This window comes from Engraulis encrasicolus, chromosome 18, assembly GCF_034702125.1.
Source record: "Engraulis encrasicolus isolate BLACKSEA-1 chromosome 18, IST_EnEncr_1.0, whole genome shotgun sequence".
Classification (NCBI taxonomy): Eukaryota; Metazoa; Chordata; class Actinopteri; order Clupeiformes; family Engraulidae; genus Engraulis; species Engraulis encrasicolus.
In genome coordinates, this window is record NC_085874.1 from 7,934,538 (window position 1) to 7,956,897 (window position 22,360).

General features: G+C 48.0%; 1 protein-coding gene across 5 annotated transcripts in view; it reads right to left on the reverse strand.

Moving 5' to 3' along the window:
- Positions 1–21,065, reverse strand: part of afdna (afadin, adherens junction formation factor a) — a 186,077-nt gene extending 165,012 nt beyond the window's left edge. For all 5 annotated transcript variants that reach the window (XM_063222919.1, XM_063222922.1, XM_063222921.1 and 2 more), the window contains exon 1: positions 20,773–21,065. In XM_063222919.1, coding sequence (XP_063078989.1) covers positions 20,773–20,871 — 99 coding nt within the window. In that variant the 5' untranslated portion in view covers positions 20,872–21,065. The remainder of the gene's footprint in view (positions 1–20,772) is intronic.
- Between the last annotated feature and the right edge of the window lie 1,295 nt (positions 21,066–22,360).

Here is a 22,360-nt window from a genome sequence, read left to right on the forward strand (position 1 = left end):
AAAAGGTGCTTTCTGAGTCGGGCGCCTCACACACACGGCCATGATGGCTGGCTTAGTGGGACGCTTCCGTCTGGCCTCTAACTCAATAAGAGCCAATGGGTCTCTCTCTGTGGCCCTCTCTCTCTCCCTCTGCTCAGCGCTCCTCTAACTCATGGCACCCTGACAACATACCAGCGAGCATGAAAACACGCGCACACACACACACACACACACACACACACACACACACACACACACACACACACACACACACACACACACACACACACACACACACACACACACACACACACACTGGGCAGAAGACCAGCACTCCAACAGGGACCTGTATGTGGTTCTCAGTGCATCTGTCTGGGCTTCATACGGCTACCTGTGTGCATGCAAGTGTAACGGAGGCCAACTAGCAGAGTGTGGCGTGGAACGTTAATAAACCTCCCTCCTGAAGCCTCATACAGTATCGGTAGCGCTGAGCTATCGGACTGGTCCTTTAGCTCAGCTGTATCGTGCTGCAACTCCCACACCCAAACTGGAGCGTTGACTAGGAGGTTGCGGGTTTGAGGCCCGAGTGGCGGACTGCGCAGGAACACCCATAGAGTACAGACAAAACATGAAGTTGGAGTATGACAGTAGGTCTAGGGTTTGTGCCGTTTGGGGGAGGAAGGCAACAGGTTAAAACCCTGAAAATTTCAACAACAACAAAAAACATATAAAAGGGAACCCCCGAGTCAGCCACTTGATCACGTTCCACAATGGAAACCTGCGGACGTCACAAACCTCTTTGGGTGATCAATACTGATTGACCAATGCTATTGCCTAACTACAATGCAATACACAAGGCAACATGTTTATTTTGGCACACCCTGCCTCCACAAATCAATGTTGGGCTGTGCGATATAACCAAATCAGCGAGAGAAAGAAAAGTATTTCCTTTTCTTTCAAAATTATCCTTCGATTTCCTCCCATTTCCATTTTTACCTCCACGTCCCTAAACATTGAGTAAACTGTTCCCCGTGAGAGACACATGATGAGTAGATGTATAGGAGACATCACTGTACTGGTGGTGATGCATGTAGTAGCCTATGCACATGGCATGGGGGTCTTTACATGACACAGACAGCTTGAAATCAGCCACTTGGGGGGCGAACAAGAAAGTGAGAGAGCAAGAGAGAGCAAGAGAGAGCGAGACAGAGAGCAAGCAAGAGAGAGAGCAAGAGAGAGACAGGGCGAACAAGAGGGAGGGAGGGAGGGAGGGAGGGAGAGAGCGAGAGGGAGAGAGAGAGAGAGAGAGTGAAAGAGAGAGAGAGAGAGAGAGAGAGAGAGAGAGAGAGAGAGAGAGAGAGAGAGAGAGAGAGAGAGAGTGAAAGAGAGAGAAAAAGAGCGAAAGAGAGCAAAAGAGAGGGAGCGAGCGAGAAAGAGAGAGAACCTGAGACGTCTCAGAAAGACCACATCCTCACGCTTCGGGTCGTACCACCCAGTGAGAGGGGGCTAAACCACAAGGCCGGTATGGTACACCGCATGACACAGACACACAGTCATACATTCCCTACATGGCCCCAGATATCACCACAATAAAGAGCAACAAAATACACTCTCTAGGCCACACACACACATACCAGACTGTATCGATGCGAGAGTGGTATGCCAGTGCAGTCATTTGTCATATTTTCATAGTAAAGGAGAAGTGATTGGGGAAACATTTAGTGCTGGAAATGTCAGGGAGAGGCGGAGCAGAGAGAAGAGGGGAGGAAGGTGTGTGTGTGTGTGTGCGCGTGTGTGTGTGTGTGTGCTCATGAGGAAGGCATGCTGAGGGGCAGGGTGGGGAGTGACCCAACATACGTGTGCACGGGGGGGGGTCTGGAGTAACCTCCCCCTCCAAACACAAGGACACACACACGCGCACGCACACACGCACAGCGTGTCTGTCTGCTTCTGATACACACACGCACAAAATCAATCTGCCAAAACAGGCTTTGCTTTATCAGGTGCAGTGGACCCTGGGGATGGGGTGGGGGATGGGACGGAAGGAGAGAAGAAAGAAAGTAATAAAGAAAGTGAGAAGAGACAGAAGACAAGTTAGAAAGGAGGGCGGGACAGAGGAGATGGATAGACAAGAGAAGGATATTGAGAAAGAAGGGGAGAGGGGAGAGACAGATCAGGAGGGAGTGAGAAACAGAGAGGGCAGACAAGAGAAGGAGTGAGAAAAGGAGGGCGGAAAATAGTGAAGTGAAGAGGGGGGGAGGAAGAGGAGACAGCAAATGTTTCTGGTTTGACACAGCAGGCAGGGCGAGGCTCGTCTTTTCGCCGGACTGAAAAATCCCCCTCTGCTCCAGCCAGAGAAGCACACACACGTCCCACCCAGTCACACACACACACACATTCTCCCTCTTCACTGTGAACTCATAAACCCACACGGACACACACACACACACACACACACACGGACACACACGCGGACACACACGCGGACACACACGCGGACACACACGCGGACACACACGCGGACACACACACGGACACACACACGGACACACACACACACACAGACACACCAAGTTGGGCTGGGCACAGGGTTTCCATTAAGCAGCCTATATATACTATACTCCTAAAGCGTACTGTAAAAGCCCATTGGAGGGAAAACACAATGTACAACTTGCCCGTCAAATCAATATAGCAGAAATGTACACGCTGATCCATCCAGCAGAGCAATAAGCCAGAGAAGATCACCTTTCTCTGCTACACAAAATGGTGCTTATATGCTGTTGGTGTCTGAAGTCTCCCTTATAAAGGATGAGATCTTTGAAGTCAGGTAAATCTGATAAATACAAAAACATTTAAAAGTGAAAAATTGGCTTTTTAACTTAATTGACTCGCTATGAATTGGCCGTCTCTGCACCTGCTCCACCCTTAAGCTGAGGAAGACCTTTGTGTGTGTGTGTGTGTGTGTGTGTGTGTGTGTGTGTGTGTGTGTGTGTGTGTGTGTGTGTGTGTGTGTCATGGCGTGGCGTGACTGCAAATGGCCGCTTGTGACCTTAGCTCGGGTAAAGCACTCTTGGCTTACTCACTTCTCCTGGGGCCAGCTCTGTTCGGTGGGCAAAATAGCATGAAGACGTTAGCCTAATAGGCTTACCACCGTAGCCAACCCCAGCCCACCCCAGCCCAGCCCAGCCCAGCCACGTCTAGCCCAGCCACAGACGGCTTCACAGCCATTCAGACTTCAACTTGACTTCAAACCAGCCCCATGAACAAGCCTCTTTGTGTGCCGCTACAAACCTGCATAGGGCTAGGAATTGCCAACAACCTCACAACAATACCACATATCAATACAATATATATCCATTTTTTCTTATGCTGGATGGCAGTTGAACGCCAGAATGCAGTGCAGTGCTGCCAGTGCAGTGCAGAGAAATCAGTAAAGGTGTTAGTTTATTATAACTGAAATAGTTTGCGTACAATACCATCAAGCACAGTCGTACCTATGTGTAACATACAGGCAGCCATCTCCTGATTGTTAACGATGTATTGCAATTGGAGGTCCACAGGTTCTTTTCCCCTACCAGGATGAGGAGACATGGGTTGAGGGGAGCGAGTCAACAGTGCTCCCCATGCATCCTCCACCTACGACTGGGGTGTCCTGTCCTTGAGCAAAAGGCAGCCATCACTCCAATGTTGCTCCAGTGGGGGGAGCGATTTGCTCAGGTGCTCTGGACGACGGTGTCAGCAAAAATGCAATGAAATTCAAATAATAGAGGCACCTATGGCACAATTTACTACGTAGAAGCAAGAGCCGTGTGATTGTTGGAGAGGAGCGTAGCATATTAATAAGTACCGTACCATGATAGAAATTTGCTGACCTTTCCCCCTCTCCCTCTCTCTCCCCACTCTTTCGCTTCCTGACGATATCGTCACTGTCCTATCACAAAATAAAGGCAAAAAGCACAGAAGCTTTAAAGACAGATGGCCTTTATTGTCTGCAAGCGAAATAAGCTTACGTTCTCACCACCATCCCAACTTGTCCCAGCCAACAGCATACAAGACAGACATGAGGACATCAACTCCATTAGACATTGTGATACTATAAACATAATACATACAGCAAGTTGTCCAAAGCTTCTGCCACACTAGCTTGTGGAGCAGGCTAGCTGGTCAGATCCAGCCAGCAGGGGAAGTAAGCAAGCAGGACGCTCTCTGTCACTGGCTTCTGAGAGTGTGTGAGCTAATGCTATTGTTGCGGCTGACATTCAGTATTTCCTTCTCTGATTGTTTTCAGTATTTGCCTTTGAATAAGGCAAACGACAGCCCCAGTCGGGAAAGTAGATACTCAATATTTGCCAATGCATGGCTGTGCATGCATACATTTACACTTAAGCTTACGTGATGAAAAATGATGAGAATTTTTGTGGAGCAAAGAACTTTGCTCTAAGCTAAGCCTACCCAATGTCGAGCAACCCTTAGACACTAGTAAGGAAGTACCTGCATAAGACTATTTTCATTTTTCATTACATGAAAGAGGCTTTCTGTAGATCAATTTTTTCACGTGCATGTTTAGGTGCATGCATGGTTGGCGAATTGTGCAAAAACTTTGTGTAAGCCAAGTCTACCCAATAGGGACGTCTCTGACAGACACCAGCAAGGAAGTATGCATTAGGAAGCATGCATAAGACTTAACATCTTGTAATATTTCACTACATACCACACAGCTGGCTGCAGGCCTTAAATGTTACATACCGCTTGGTGCATTAGCAGTTACGGAGATCAATTTGCATCGAGGTCATGTTCAATTTCACCATGATGACGTTTTTTCCCCCAACCATTGCAGCTGTGTTTAGAAACGAGTCTATATTGCCGTGTTAGCCGAGGGGCAATCCGCTGACATCCACGTTGAGTCAAGTTGATGTTTTAATGGGCCCTGCCGTGGCCTAACGGTAGGGCACTGGGTTACTACGCTGGCGACCCAGGTTCCAACTAATTTCCTGTCTCTCCTCCACTATCCTGTCAAAAATAAAGGCAAAAAAGCCCTAAAAAAACTGACGTTTTACTGACGTTTCAGTCACATACATAGTACATACAGTGACAGGAAGCAGCAATTCACAGGGAACAGGGAACAACCACCACTAGTCACAAACAAAAAACTGCAGGCAAGACAGATACCTTACAATCCGCCTACAAACACACATGCAAACACAAGCAGCACACACCCAACGCTTCAAGACCTAAAAGAGGCGCAAAAGCAAACTGAAAAAGAAAAAAAGGCAATAGATGACATAACAGCCATGAGACTGAGAGATTTGCACACAAACACACACACACGAATACAACCCTTGTTCTAACCACACACACACACGCATGCATGCCTAACGTAGGCAAACAGTCAGGCCTCTCCAGCCGCAGTCAGTTTCGACAGGGGTCTGATTAGAGGGTTGCCAAGCAGCGCTGAGGGTAAATGAAGGTGGGGCCGTCCTTGGTGAAACGCACACGAGAGAGAGAGAGAGAGAGAGAGAGAGAGAGAGAGAGAGAGAGAGAGAGAGGAAGAGAGAGAGAGAGAGGTGAGAGAGAGAGAGAGTGGTGAGAGAGAGAGAGAGAGAGAGAGAGAGAGAGAGAGAGAGAGAGAGAGAGAGAGAGAGAGAGAGAGACATCACTGCTGGTGGGCACATGCTTTTTTTGTGTGTGTGCATTACGTGTGCACGCATGTGTGTAAATAAATGAGTGACTGAGTATATATATACTACATGTGCAATTCATGTGCATGCATGCATCTCTAAGGAGGCGAGTTAGTGATTGTATAGTGCGTGCGTGCGCACGTGTGTGTGTGTGTGTGTGTGTGTGTGTGTGTGTGTGTGTGTGTGTGTGTATGTGTACGTGCGTGTCAGGCAGGATGTTAATCTCCTCCTCTGCTGCCTCAGCAGCTGTAGGGAACCCTACTGCTCGCTACTGCAGTTAAGGCAGAACCCACACCAGCTGCACAATGCAGGGGGAGGGCTGACGCATGTATGTGCGTGCGTGCGTGTGTGTGTGCGTGCGTGCGTGCGTGCGTGCATGTATGGATACTTGTGTGAGGACATAAATGTACTGGTGCGTGTGCGTATGTGTTGACCATCCAGCTGTTGGTACAACATTCGGCCTTTCTGACTGGACCTTCACGGGTTAGCCAGGCAGTTTCCATCTCATCCTCCTACCCTGGGGACCACGAGTGAGAGCGTGTGTGTGTGAGGGTGTGTGCGTCTGTGTGTGTGCGTAGGCTACTCTCATTCCACCGTTATCTACAGCCCCTCCCCCTCAACACACACACACACACACACACACACACACACACACACACACACACACACACACACACACACACACACACACACACACACACACACACACACACACACACACACACACACACACACACACACACACACGCCATATTTTATCTCTGCTGTCCAACACAAACATGTTGGCCTTACTGTGGTCAAATGACCCCCCCCCCCCAAAAAAAACACACACACATCCCCCATCCCTCTCTGTCTCTCTCCATGTCTCTCTTTACGTGTCCTTCCTGTGTGGATGTGCAGAGTGGGGGTGTTTGGTGGGGTAGGTGTCCGGCCTTGGGGCCAAAGGGGTCTAGCTGCAGCCGTTTCCACCCACGTCTCCTTCCATGCGGCTGGGGAACCCAGCTGAGCTTCAGAGAGATGACCATGACAGTGGCTCTACGTAGGGCCGTAAAGAGACATTTTCAAATACCAAGATCAAATATTGCGTGCTGTACTGCATACTGTACATTTAAGAATGCTTCAAACTCTTCAGTCAAACTCTTACATTTGTTTTCATTAATCACTGCCTTGAGGATGGCTTGGGTGTGGCGATGGATACATTTTACATTCCTGAAAAAAATACCGAGGACATGACCTCTGTGACCTCTGTCCTCAATGGTAGTTACGGCCATGGCTCTACGTCTCTGTATGAGGCACAGTCTGTGTGTGTGTGTGACGATGACAGCACCTCACGCCAGCAAGCATGCAGCCAATTCATAAACGTCTCTTGTCTGTCTCTCTCTCCTGGTTTATATCCCCCTAGTCCTCCCTCCATGTTGTTTATTCCTCTTTCAACACACTCTTGCTCATTCCCTCTCTCTCTCGTTCTGTTCATCCTCACCTCTTCGCCGGGGCCACTGCTAGTGCTCAGGAAGGCCTTCTTTAAACAGGTGCCACTGGAGTATGTTAATCGGCCAGACGGCCTGCCCGCCCGCCGGGGGAATCCTAACGGCCCTAAGCGCTGGCTCCTGGCTCCCGTCCCGGCCGTCCCTCTCTGGAGCAGCCGAGGCCACCGCAACCACTACCGCTGTGTCACTGTCACAGTAACCGCTGACACCATCCCTCACGCAAATGCCACCAAAGCCTTTAGAACCAGCGTTGTATTAAGTAGACCTAGAAGAACTCTTACAGATGTCATTACAGCACTAGAAGTGTCATAATACATGGCTTCAACTACGCAATGCCATAATGCTAGTGTTTTATTTACATCTGTAAGAGCTTCTACTTCATAAAACTCTTCAGAACAGATTGGCACATAATGCAGCATTATGTAGCGAAGGGATGAGAGAGAGAGAGAGAGAGAGAGAGAGAGAGAGAGAGAGAGAGAGAGAGAGAGAGAGAGAGAGAGAGAGAGAGAGAGAGAGAGAGAGAGAGAGAGAGAGAGAGAGAGAGAGAGAGAGAGAGAGAGAGAGAGAGAGAGCTCTTCTTCCTGAGCATGCGCTGTCAGAAGCGCATACACGTGACGCACACAACATGTGAAGGAGCACCCAGAAGGCAATGATGAATGAAACAAACAAAACACGGGCACACAAGGCATGCATGCGTACACACACGCGCACGCGCACACGCACACGCGCACACACACACAGAAATGAATTTGCACAAACACACACACAACCCATGCCTGACAAGGCCAAGCGGGCGGACACAAAAACACACACACCCACACAATATGGCTTTATGCAGATGGGAGGCCCTGGGAGAGATGGTGTTTGTTTTTGTCATAAAGCAGCCGTCAATGCATGTGTGGCCCGTGTTCATGCTTCTACTCCAATGAGACCTGAGCTCAGAGATAGCAGCTAGCCTGTACACACGCACAGGAAACACAGGGGCTGGCAGACAGGCAGACAAACAGACAGGGAAAAGAGGTTTCCAGAGTGCCAGACAGAGAGGGTGGGGCTGCAGAGTGAAAGATTGGGAAAGAGAGACCCCTCACTCACACACACACACACACACACACACACACACACACACACACACACACACACACACACACACACACACACACACACACACACACACACACACACACACACACACACACACACACACACACACACACACACACACACACACACACACACACACCCTACTCTCTCCAAATATGCTTTGTTTTTGGTCATATATAAGGGAAGGGGGTGGGGGAGTGCAGATTACAGCCGCTCTCAGACACTTTTAATCCAAAACTTTGCCAGTTTTCCCCTTTCACCTACCAAAATGAGCAGGCTAATTTACACACTGCAGCCTATATACGCACACTCACACACATACACACACAGCAAAGTTATGTGTTTATGTTGTGAGCTAGCCAGCATCACCCTGGGCGTATCAAAAGGAGAGAGCATTGCAATGGCAACGCCCATATCAACCAAATTAAAATCAGCCACCGCAGAATGTAAAGAAGGCCGAATCCCCCCTCCCCTCCCCCGGCCTACCCAGCGTACTTACTATAGGCTACATTTTGTCACAACGAGACGGTAAATAAAACACCCTTTCTGTATTGTGACTGCATGTTCTTACTAGTACAATACAATGCATAAAACAATACCATGCTCATAGACGTGGCCTGTTTGACAGGGGTTATGGGCATCATGACAGCGTTGAAGGAATTCATTTAGTTTTCGATGTGATGCGAAGTGTATGTGCGGTCTTAAACGAGCCTTGCTCAGGGATGCAAAATCAATTTCAGTGTAAACTGACAAAGTATAATCGTATCATATCGTATTTATTCTGTACTCTGCCTTTGTATGGTTGAGGACAGGGACAGGGACCAGGGACATCCAACCCCAAGCCGGTAATCTTGCGAAGCCACCATCTCCACATTCCTGAGCCTCTGGGAAGAGCAGCGAGTAAACAAAAGGAGGCATTCTGGGAGCTCTGATTGGCCTTCAGGTTTCGACTACCTCCCCCCCCAGACCCCCACTCCTCGCCCCCCCTGATAAACTGTGGCTTTTCAATGGAGTCTCAATGCTAAGCAGCCAGCACAATGCCAGCAGCAGCAATAGTAGTAGTAGTATATAGCAGAAGCAAACAGTACCAGTCAGAGCAAGCGGAGAAGGAAGAGAATGAGAGATAGAGGACAAGGAGAAGAAGAGGGTGGTGAGGAAGAAGACAAAGAGGAGGAGGAGAGAAGAGAGAGAGAGAGAGAGAGAGAGAGAGAGAGAGAGAGAGAGGGGGAGAAAGAGAAAGAGAAAGAGAAAGAGAAAGAGAAAGAGAAAAAGAGAGAGAGAGAGGCTCCTTGGCTCCCACAGCCAATCCCGTCTCACACTGGCTAAAGACATTCCATCCTCTCCCCCTCTCTGTGGAGACACTCATTTACAGTAGAAAGGAGAGAGGGAGGGAAATAGGGAAGGAGAGAAGAGAGGGGTGGAGAAGGAGAGAGGGAGGGAGGCAGGTGGGGGAGCCAACAAACAGACTAAATAAATAACAAACGCCCACCGCTGTCTTAGTCAAGAGACCCAGCGCACTGATGCATGCATAACGATAAGCACTTCTCTGAATATTTCAACACTTTTTAACTTGGAAATGTTTTCCAATTTCCGCCGTTCAATGACCTGCTGTTCATCCTTTCCAATTAAGGTCTCCCAATTTCAAACATTACTCCGCGTGGCAGCCCTCTCTCTTCAAATAATACCTCTCTGGTAATACTGAGTCTTTGCGCAAATACTTTTTAAAATCCTGTTTTTTAATCATTTTGAGTGTGGAGGCTTGTCCACATAAATTACATGTAAGAACAGAGTATACTGTACTGGGCTCATAACAGCACACAACCCCCACTCTGTATTGTGTTTCGCTGCAGTACTCGGTAGGGCAACTTTGCTCGGCATGACCCACTTTCTGGGGTCAACCAACCAACTAACAGAGAGGGCCGTGCGGGTTAAAAGGGAGGGAGGGCCGCAGAGAGCGCAACACTGTTTAACCTGTGTGAGTGTTCAGCCGGAGAGTTTTTTGCTGCATTCGCAACACAACACATTTGGTTTGAAGGCAAACACAACACACCGCTTTTCGGTAGAAACCCGACTCTCTGAAAGAAGTCGTGTTGTGAAGACGTGTTTTGTATTGGGCCAAGAATTCAGCCATTCTTCTTGCCAGCACCTTCCCCAGTCATATTATCTTTGTATCCTACTAGTGATATGTGAAGCACAACATTATTGGGTTAATTGTGCACCCAACTGAATGACAATAAAGAGTCCAATTCTCGGGGTCTTTCTATTATCCTAACTCCCGTCCTCAATTGCCTGGTGTGGCCTCGTGATGACGTCACTGTTGACAGAAGTCTATTTCAATATCTTGTAAAAGCGCAACAATTATAATGTAAATTTTGCAATGGGGAAATGAATGGGGAAATAGTCCCTCAAAAGTTGCTGTGGCTGTGGGGAAACGCAAGGCCACAAGCACAGGCCGAGGACAGGAGTCTGCATATTGGAAAACGCCCCTTCTCTAAGGAAGGGAGCCATGGTTTTGAGTGTTGTGTGTGTGTGTGTGTGTGTGTGTGTGTGTGTGTGTGTGTGTGTGTGTGTGTGTGTGTGTTGGTATTCAAGAACAGCTCTGGCCGCAGTGCACGGCCCAGCTGGGCTAGTTTTCCTGTAATCGAAGTCTGGTGGGCGGGTGGACTGACTAGTCCGGCAAGAGTCGGGTTACCCGTTGGGGACGGGCAACATGATCGCAGCAACGCTCACTGATGGAACACTACACCACCACATCGCAACACAGACACACACACACACACACACATAAACCTACATATGCACAGGATCCTGCTCGGTCCCATTCATACAGCATGCTGCCGCCTCGAGCTGTACAAATCCCATGAATTTAAACAAGACAGCTTCACAAAAGAAAAAAAGCCTGTGACTGAGCATGAAAAACAATAAGGTGTGCCGTGTGTTTGATGGTAAACTTTGCGCAGCACTTGCGCGCCAGTGACCCAGTTCCAGAGGGTTTATGAATGACGGAGAACCAGAGTAAAAGAGTAAACAGGCGGCTAAGTTCGTAAATAAATGACACTAGTAAAGTTACAGCGTACATAATCATCCTTGCTCATCATCTTCATCATCTCATGGCCGACTGAGAACCGTGCCAGTGCCCGTTCCAGCACCTAAACAGAAAGTTTATTTCTCCACAAACTGTGACGACAACGTGAACATCAGCAGGTTCATCCAGTCACATGCAGAAAAGTTCAGAGCCAGGTATGAACGTGGGTGGTTCGCAGGTAGTAAGCACTTCAGCGTCGAACGCAACTCATGCGGGCACAGGCACTGGTACCGTTCTGGTCGGCCTGCAAAACAGTATCAGAGGTTGCACAAGTGACCAGCGCAGGCCAGGCATACACAAGGCAGGGCCTCACTGCATAGCCTACTATACAAACTAGTGACTGAGGCCATAACCAATAGGAACGTTGGAACAGGCCTGTGAGGGCACAGGACAACAGGATGAGTATTGCATGGGAGCATGGGATGGGTGGTATGGGATAGGAAGGCAGGAGGTGGGTTGCGGAGTATGGGGGGGAGCAGAGCCTCCCAGCAGATTAATGGGGTCTGACAGGCCACAACACCCCCCCTGCACCCTGCTGGACGCCTCACGAAAGTTCACCATCCCCCCACCACTGCCCTGCCACAAAGCAAGCCCTGTGCTCTCTAGTGATAAAGCACAAAAACAACAGCACCGCTCCAGAGCCAGGGATGAAAGAACGAAAAAGAGGGTGAAAAAAGGAGACATGTTCCAATACTCACAGAGAAGACACACACACACACACACACACACTTTGAGGTACTTTAACACGATTTAAAAAAAAGAGAGAGACACCTGTTGCCCAAACGAGCACGTTCCTCCAGATTAATACTCCGGCAAAGGTCATCTGGAAAGCCCACAGGCACCAAATCCGGCGTTAATTACACCCCAACCGACACACGCGACCCTGCGTGTGTGCACCCACATGACCACGAGAGAGCAAATTGGCTGACCGGGTGTGTTAATGAGGCAGGGGGGCAGATGGCAGAAGGGTCTCTGATGAAATCAAATACACCTCACTACATCACATCATTACATGCATTAGAATATACTAAATAAAAACGCAGCCCTAATCAACATGGCCTCAAATACACCTGCATCCTTCAGTCCAGTCTAGTCTAAGTCAAGTGTACTTAATTGTCAAAAATCTAATGCAACAGGGTTAGCACAGAAGTCTGACGTCTCCAAAGAGCAGTTCAACTAAAACGTAGGGATGCACCGATACACATTTTTTCACTTCCGATCCGATCCCGATATCTAAATTTGGATATCTGCCGATACCGATACTACTCCGATCCAATACCAAAATCACATATATGCATGGGTTTCAACTTGATGTAGGCCCAAGCGGACTATTTGGTCAGAAAAGGGAGTCAGAAGAACAGGAAACCAATTAATAAGCAAAAAGTAACAAGTAAAAAAGTAACAATCCCATCCTGAAAACTAATTTGCAAGAGTTATGATTTCAAATTAACATTGCACCTGACTCAATGTCTGTATCAGGAAAATTCAGATATTTTGGGAAAATTCCGATCTGATCCGATCTTTGAAATATGTTGATATCTGAACCCGATACCGATACACCGATACCGATATCCCATCCCTACTAAAACGTAAGGAAGACATTGACAATAATCCCTCTCTACATGAAATACTGACGTTTTAAAAGAGACAGCACACCTGCACGCCTTCATCTTACGAAAATGAGGACTCCAGGCTCTTCTAGATGATTTATCCTTTAACTTAACCTGGTTTACTCCTGAACCTGCTTCTTAGTATAGGCCCCAGAAATTACTTTTTTTCCAGCATGACTGCCGGTGAAGCTTCCAGAGACACATCTAAAAACAGTCTCTTGATAAAGCAGTGTTGAAGACTCAAACTCTCGCAGCAAGCCATGATGGAAGAGGTGTGAGGCCCCAGAGACAGCTGAGGCAGAAGAAGGCAGCAGCCTACAAAGACAGAAAGAGCGAGAAAGAGAGACAAGCGGAGAAAGTCAAACCGAGAAAAAACTAAAACGAGAAAAGGGCACAGTAAGGGAAAAAACGACTTTCTCCCATGCTTGAACCGCATTCTCTCACCGCCTACAAAATAAGAAGCTCTGCGGCCTCGGACACCAGCAGTGGTGAGAAGAACGGTCCCTAGTGTGGAGCAACCAAAACCAGCACAGCACAGCCTCCATGCCACACAACCAGCCCCCACTACCATGACACTCGTCACACACAGGAACCACCAGGCAAGCAAGCGATGACGACGACGACAATATGCTCAAAAAGAGAAGCAGAGGGGGTCAGGTCAGGAAGGAAGGGACAGGCAATGTTCTTGTCCCAGTTGGGTGCTGGTGTGGGTCAGGGTGGACCAGACCTGCAGATTAAAGTTTTATATGGGTGCGGCGAGACAAGAGGCCCCAAAACACATCATTGTGGCTGCAGGGTGTGGGGGGTAAGAAGCCTCAACTATGTTGCTGCAGGGCAAAGGGCACAATTAGGAGAACATTACCGTGAGCAAAGACGTCAGACCAGACAACAGTGCATAGGCCTACTGTGTGTGTGTGTGTCTCAAGAGGCATATTTAGAAGCAGGAAATCCATCACCATGGAGATGGAGAGTTTAGAGTCTGCAATATGCCCAAATGACACACCACAGCACACAGACACACACACACGGGAGGGTACCACAGAGGCGACAATTTTTATCCGTCCGCCGCCAGAGGCAATGACATCTTTAGACCTGGCGACACCCGGTGGGCCGGGCTGTCAAGACGTCGATGCTGAGTCTGACACACCAGACGCTCTCCAGGCGCAGCAGCTAAAGCTATTCTCTGCACCCAGTCTCCGTGTCTGTTCTCGGTTCTCAGCCTCAGCTTCACCTTTTCTATTTCCATCCATCTTCACAACCATGATGCCCGGCGGTCCATCTGAAGAACACTTGTAGAGCGCCACGACTTCAGGAGAGACCCCATCAAACACTTGTTTCAGACATTACAGAAATCGGCGGATCACAATAAGGCACGTTTTTCAGCCAGGTGGAAGAGGGAGGGAGGGAGGGGGTAAATTAGAGGGATTACCTGCACACAGGACTTAATAACGATAAAATCTCATAGCCTGCACCTGGGACTCTGTCAACTTGCTGAAGCAGAGTGAAGGGGGAAACAGTCAAGGCACCACAGAATGAAAAACGAGCACCACAAAATTGATCAACAGACACACATACACGTCATACTGGTCCAATTTATTGGTCCGTACTACTGTAGCACCGCACAATGCTACTTTGCATCTGTCTGGACAGTCCCTCATGCTTCCCCAAGCACACCACAGCCACCTAGCCACCTACCCTCCCTCCACACCCCCACTGTACACACACCCCTGTCTGGAATGCCTGGAGGTGCTAGCCTAGCTGGGGCTATAATGGCCGATCACGCTCCCCATTGCAGATCAAGGTGACAGGTCAGGCAGGCGTATGGTATGTACGCTAGTCTGATGCACATTCAGGCCTGACCAGGCCCGGGCCTACTGGAGCGTACGGAGATAACGGTAATGGATACACGCAATCTGCAAGAGCAACCAAGCAACTGCCCATACACACACACACACACACTCCACTCATGCATCTATGCAAGAGCACTGCATCACCAAAGAATAATATGAATGCAGTTTGCGGTTGGAGGAGCTGCACTTTGACCTGAGGAAGGGGAGGAAAAATAACAGAGAGAGAGAGAGAGAGAGAGAGAGAGAGAGAGAGAGAGAGGCAGAGGCAGAGAGAGGCAGAGAGAGAGAGACAGAGAGAGAGAGAGAGAGAGAGAGAGAGAGAGACACAGAGAGAGACAGAGAGAGACAGAGAGAGACACAGAGAGACAGAGAGACACAGAGAGAGACAGAGAGAGACAGAGAGAGACAGAGAAGGGAGAGACAGACGATGACCGAAAGGAGTCTCAAATAAGCTGCAGATTCCTGAGGAAGTTGAGCACTTTGTGTGGGTCCAGTCATATCCGGAGATACGAGGGGAAGGGAGGGGAGGGGCAATCTTAGCGTGGAGCTGGATCCAGAGAGAGGGGAGAGCAGGGCAGGGCAGGCAGCTGGGTGGAGCTGGGGGGCCGGGTGGGGAAGTGGTGGACACTGGCCCTGGATATACTGAAACACAATGAGCGTACAATAAACACAATCGAGACAGACAAGAATCTGCAGATCAGCACGAAAAACCCAGAGTCGGGCCCCGGGCCGATCCCGACTGACCGGCATGAGAGGGAAACGGCCGGCAAAGAAGACAGAGTGCCTTTTAGCTCTTTGAACTTCTCTGTTATTCTGGTCAAGTGCTCCATATCTGCAGACGAGAGTCTCCTCGACTCTCCACTAATAAAAAACCTTAAATCCAGAGACTGTTTTCTTTGAGGGCTTAATCAAAACATGACCATGCACTCTTTCCCCTTCCTGCACAGACGGGCAACACACACACACACACACACACATACGCACGGCTAGGCTGAACTGCACTTATGCAAACAGAAACCCTCACTCAGAAAATGTGGGTTATTAAGGTATACAAACAGGGTGCATGCCATTGCCACACACTTTGTGTCGCTAAGCCCCCTCCAACAACATTTCCCCCCCTCTGGCCCTCTCAAGAGCGCAAACTGCTGAAGTTAAACATTCCTTCCTGTTCGCAAAACCTATGCAAACACCCACGGCTCTCTCTCAGTCCTACCCCAACCCCATTTCCACCTTCCAGCCTTCAGTGCTGCTCACATACCCAACGGGCATGTTACAAGACTAGAATTGAGCCGTGCACTTACAGCTCGATGGAAACTGTAGCAACACAATAAGTGAACAAAGCGCTAGAAAGGTCTGGCCTACATAACGCCTCGGGCAAGACGGTACAACTGAAAAATGCTGACAACCAAACCGACAACACACCACAACGACGAGCTGCTAGCAGAAATTCTAGGGTAATGATGAAAGCATGCAATTCTTATGCCTTCCGTTTCGAAGAACTAGCGCCCTGTTAATAGAATATCAAGGTGTTGGCCCCACTGTGGCGCTAACGGTAGGGCACTCGTCTACTTCGCGACCGAACCGGGTTTGATTCCGGCCCGGGTCCTTTGCCGACCCTTCCCCGTCTCTCTCTACCAACTCGCTTCCTGTCACTGCTCTATCTCGTATAAACAAAAATAAAGGCTCAAAACCCCCCCCAAAAAAGACTTTAACATAAAAAAATAGAATATCAAGGTGTTGAGCAGACTTGACAGTTCCCTTCCAGTACCTCCAACAGGTACACATTTTGTTAACTAGATCACCAGGTTAGACAGCAGACTACTGAAGCTGAGACTAGGACTGCTGCTACAGTTTTTTAGGACTGCAAGAGTAGTAGAAACAGGTGACAACACAACTAAGCCACTGCGTGCGCTTCTTCTGTATTTGGGCCAAAACAGAAAATGTGAGAAACTTGTTTGGCATGATTGTGGAGGTATGCGAGTCTGTTGCCCCTCCAAGGGATAGCCTACCAAGAATCTGAAAACATAACGCAGCGTAGATCGTGATAAAGATGACAACATAAACAAACGAGTCAGTTGGGCAGTGACACTGCTTAGGGGCTGCAAGACAGGTGGAAACGGGTGACAACATGACTGAGAGCACTCCCAGGCAAAGACGTGTGTTTGTGTGTGTGTGTGTATGAGCACTCAGACAGAGCGATGAGGGGTGTGTGTGTGTGTGTGTGTGTGTGTGTGTGTGTGTGTGTGTGTGTACACTAGTAGCTCGTTTTAAAGAGAGGCACCTGTCTGCATTCTGGTGCTCTGGAGCTCTTTCCCACGTCTGCTATGCTTCAGCTTCACCTGACCCTAGCACACACACATGGCCAAAGGGGGCCCTCCTCCTCCAACTAACCACCCCATGACTCCCACCACCACCACCACCACCACCACCACCACCACCGGGGGCCCAGTGGTCATAAATCCGCCTGAAGGCTGTCAGTTGTCCCGGGCCCAGAGAGAGAGGGGGAACCCAGCATTGGATCCCCATTACATCGGAGGTATTGGGTGTCGGGGGCCCTTTCCAATGACTTTGTCCAGGGCCAGGCCAAAGCCGTCAGCGGCCCTGCCCTCACCACCAGCAGGCAGCCTGTGCTTGTTTTCCTTTCCAGCCCTCATTCACATGGCCAGGCCAAGGAGAGACTCAACACAAGCATGCAGTCAGTCAGTCAGGCAGGCAGGCAGGCAGGCCGGGCCGGGCCGGGCCCACAGAGCCAAACCACAACCCAGTCAAGGGGGTGGGTGGGTCAATACTTTAAGAACTTTCTGATGTGGTGACTGGCAATGCGGTGACTAATGGTTTAAAAGGATTTGTTTTGGAAGGATGTGTGCAATAATACAATGCAAACAACATATTCAAAAAAGGGAACCACAATAGCCTTAAACAATCTGCTCTCGGCTTATAGATGCAGAAAAGGAACCACCAGCAGCACATTCAGCAAACGTATAATTTGCTAATCATTCAGCTGTCCTTCTCTAAAAGGAGGTAAACTCAGAACAGATAAAAATGTGAATGTGGATCACAATATCCGCTCACTCTCACTACCCAGGAGTAGGAAACACTCGGTCAGCTCAGCACACACGCACACAGGTACAGTCCATTGTGTGACTGTGTTTATTTACACACGGACATATAAAGTTTATAAACAGGCCAACAGCCAGTTCAAACTGCATTTCATTTTCAGAACAAGTCAGACTCAGAACTCAGTGATAAGTTCTTGATTCGCACAGAAAGCATTCTTCAAAAACTCAAAAACGGAAAAACACAGAAAACCCCCCCACCGGTAGAGTCTTTTGTCCTAGATGTGTCTATCATTTTGTCTCTTTTACTTCCTACTTCTAGAAGTACAGTTTAGACATCAAGCCACCAAGCCTTCTTTCAACTTTGAAAGTTTGACTACTGACAGAAATCACTTCAGGAGAGAGAGAAAGAGACAGAGAGAGAGAGAGAACAGGAGGGGGTGGGGGTAGAACACTTCACACCACACCACACCACATTTTGAGCTGTCAAAGTCCCAAGACCCAAAACCTCTTCTTCGTCTGCCTGCCTGCCTTCTCCTCCTCCACCTAATGAAGATCAATAGGGGATTGGAACGAAAAATGCTGCCGGGCCCGTTTCAGGAGGCCTTTAAATCTGAGCTATTTGGCCAAACCCTGGCCCATCTACCTAGTCAGCAGTCGGAGCGCCTGCTCGCTGTGGTTCAAAGGATCATTACAAGCCCTGATGCAACCGTAACAAATATGGCCGCATCAGACAGGGATGGCGATTAGCTGACACATCATTCCATTCCACTGCTACATTCAGCCAACTCTGCCATGCACACAAAACAGATACGGCACCTCTGTGGAAGTCATTACAGCTCATTTAAAAGCAAAATGCATGGCATGCCCTTTTGGAAAATGGACTGAAATGCCATGCGGATGGCAACAAATTCAGTGATCTAAACAAGACATTGCCAAATGCAGTGCATGTCTAGAAAATAAGGCCTATTGATTTGCTGACTATTACAACACATTTCAGATCATTTGTCCAACATACTAGGCCAAAACAAAAAGATGGTGTGTGTGTGTGACCATCCATGTGCCTATCATTTCTGCTACATTGGGTGATTCAAGTTACTTGATTTCATGCAAGGGCTGATTTTAAGTCATGTCCTTTCCTTGTCTCTCCCACAATGACCTCAGTCTATCTAAGACTGAACAAACACACATTACAAAGTTCTTTTGCATTTCTGGTTCTCAGATTTCCTATCAGCATATCACACAATGCAAACACATCTCTGCTTCAAGTTAATGACTGCATGTTGAATGAAACCAGCCACTGCAAACTTCCAACGACTACCGGTACATTCTTTTGTGCCTTTGAATTGGAAAAGGAGGGAGATGTGAGTACAACATTGGGCAAATTCGGAGTAGCTCTACTCAGGAGAGAAGTGGAGTGGTTCTGCTTCCTATGATGGCTAACGTAAAGTGGATGAAAGCCAAAGGCTTGTTAGGAATTACTTCACCTCGTTGTCATGGAGTCTGCTCTGGCGTATCAATCAGTTCACCCACACACCCCGAAATCCCCCGGCCCTCCCAGCCCCCCATCCATTCAATACTGCGCGCCTAAATCTTGCTGCATGTAACCAACGAGCAGAAGAATGTCGAAGTCGCTGAGCTTTTGCAGCAGGTGGCACATCCACCAAAATGAAATCACTGCAACCACACGACGGACATACACCGATTCCCACATGAAAACATGTTAAAGCTGCGTAGTAAACACTGACCAGATGAGGCTGTAACCATTCTTGCATCAAATGTTTTTTTTCGTTAGGAATGTTATTGGCCTGCAAACCTCGTTTAAGTTTTACAATAATATCACGATTGGAATTTCCTTCCTCGCGCACATCCACAGTGCATTGATTTCACAGCGGCACAGCTGTCCTGAGCTAATGTCCAGCAAACTACCTAAATGAGTTAAACTAAAACCAAGCTCAGAGGGTCTCATCTCACATCTGACAGTTAAATAAAAACAGCCGTGATGTCGACCACTTAAAACAGTTGTGAGGATGTCTATAAAGATTATACATGGCACGTCGAGTAACATGTCCACAAATCCTGTTGAATCTATCTGCATCTTGATTCCACATGCAATTCTGATTTGCTTGGCCTGGCAAGACTGGAAAGAATAACTAACGTTATAAATCAAGACACCCTGACTAGCAGACTTAGCTCAGATAGCTAGCTTAGCGGGCTAAATCACCGTGGCTGCCCAACATCGCCATAACGACGGCTATCTTTAACGAACAGGGACGACCGTACCATTGACATCCATGAAACATGCTCAATCAACATGCTCTGCCCAGTGACACGCAATGCCTCGTGTGTTAGTGTTTAACATTAGCAAATGTTGTTCAATAATCAATGCTGACATCACTGTGTCTAACATCATCCGAGGGCAAATATAGAAAAGGTGGCTAGTTAGCATCGCGGTAGTTGGCTAATGTTAGCCCCCCGCTCTCCGTCGGGATTTACAGCGGCTTTGTAGCCAACCATTTATTCCTACTTCATAGCAATCAGCATAGCATGCACTTGCCATTGCCAAAGCTACAGTCTGGAAAGGTAGGCTTGTGAATCAGCACTGACTACATTGCAGCCATTATCTGCAAGTGGGTTGCCAACGATCATAATAACCTTGGCTCAAAATGTATGATAGTAATGCAATATCGTAGCCTTCTAGGTGAGATAGTATTCCCATTATTTATTACATTACACCTAACAAACTCAACTGTGTTCCACAGGTAAACGTTTATTCGCCTCGTAGCGCAGAAACACATGCATGTCTGCACCACATATTCCGTGTTTAACCAGAGAAATCTCATAATTTCGCTGATTATTTCGATCAGGACTTCATGAACACCCCGATGGGTGCGGCCTACGTTGCCGATAAGGTCCACGGACTCACCTCAGTTGGCTGACTGATCTCGAACAGGTCGAGCCGGTTGGCGTTCCAGTGGTTAATAATGTCGGCGAGTTTTCGCCGCTCCTCTTCCCTGCTCCCCATTCTCAATCCTGAATGATCGCCTCAAACAGGAGAAAAATCCCTTTGTCCCCGATAAATGTATCTTATCCGACAACTTCACGATTTAAAACAGAAAATCTCCCAATATCGGTACACAGAAAGCGGTCTGAATGCTCTGCGTGCGCTGTGGTCGCCGGTGACTGCACCTCTCACCAACCGCTCCTTCTGTTTCCGCGTTTTCGCGATTCTGTTATCGCTCCTCGCTGGGAAGGACTGCTTGGATCAGTGCGCGTTCACGCGGCCTATTACAACTGTGCGTGCTCACGCGCAGTGATGTAGTGATGCATGTGTTCCCCTTGAATAGCGAATTAGTCCAGGACCAGCCCTGTAGACCCGTTCGCAATTTGGAGTTGAGGGCGTTTCTCACTGGAATTGAGTTAGTGGGTTCCTAGACATTAAAAATCACGGAGGTGCTCGTCCACCATTGTGCCAGATTTTTCACAATATGGCCGCCAAATATGGCCGCCATTGCATATGACAAAAATCTGTCTGTTTTATTTTTAACCTATCTATGGACATGTCATACATCAATTCTGACCATTTTTTTGAGAGGAATTCATTTCTGACAATTACACGAGGAGACGTTGACCTTAAAAGGTCATTTTCAAGGTCAAATGTGCTATTCTGAGGAATGTCAATAGACTTTCATTGTAAAAACTGAGAAACATACTCTCAATTGTGGCATGAGGGGTTATTTGCTGATATGATATGATTTATTTTATGTCTGCATAGTCCTTAGGTCTAGGTCAAGGTCAAGATCAAGGTCATAATACAAAACGGCAGTGCTAGCTACTTTTTGGAGATCAGAGGTAATCTGCTGCCCTATTTAACCGTGGGAAACGCTGCTGACGGTGGCACAGAGTTACAATTATGTTGAAAAGCAATGAGTTTTCAAGTCACCAGATTCCCCAAAAAGTCGCTTGATGAGGTTTTTAGTCGCCAGAGACTGCCAAAAGTCGCTTAAGTCACTCGATAAGGTTTTCAGTTGCCAGAGACAGGCAAAAGTTGCTTAAGTCGCTCGATAAGGTTTTCAGTCGACGGAGACGGCCAAAAGTCGCTAAATCTAGACACAAAGTCGCTAAATCCAACACTGGTCTAACACCTCCCTGTTGAAAGGGTGTGGCCACAACTCCATAAACTTTGTCCTCTCATTCTGCCAAATATATAGACAGCATTTGTGTGACAGAGCTCACTTTGACTGCTCTTCTTGGTTGGAATTGTTTGCTCATAGAATAATTTGCTCAGCATTTCTAGTGAAATATAATTGACTGTGTGCCACTTTCACCTCCTTTAGGTGGTGAAGTGCACAAGAAACATTTTTGCATTTAATATCTATTTGTTTTCTATTTTCTATTTTATTTTATTCATCTTTCTATCTTTCTTTATTGAAACCCACTCATTTGGGCGCGCGCGCGCGCAAAAAACCACACACACACACACACACACACACACACACACACACACACACACA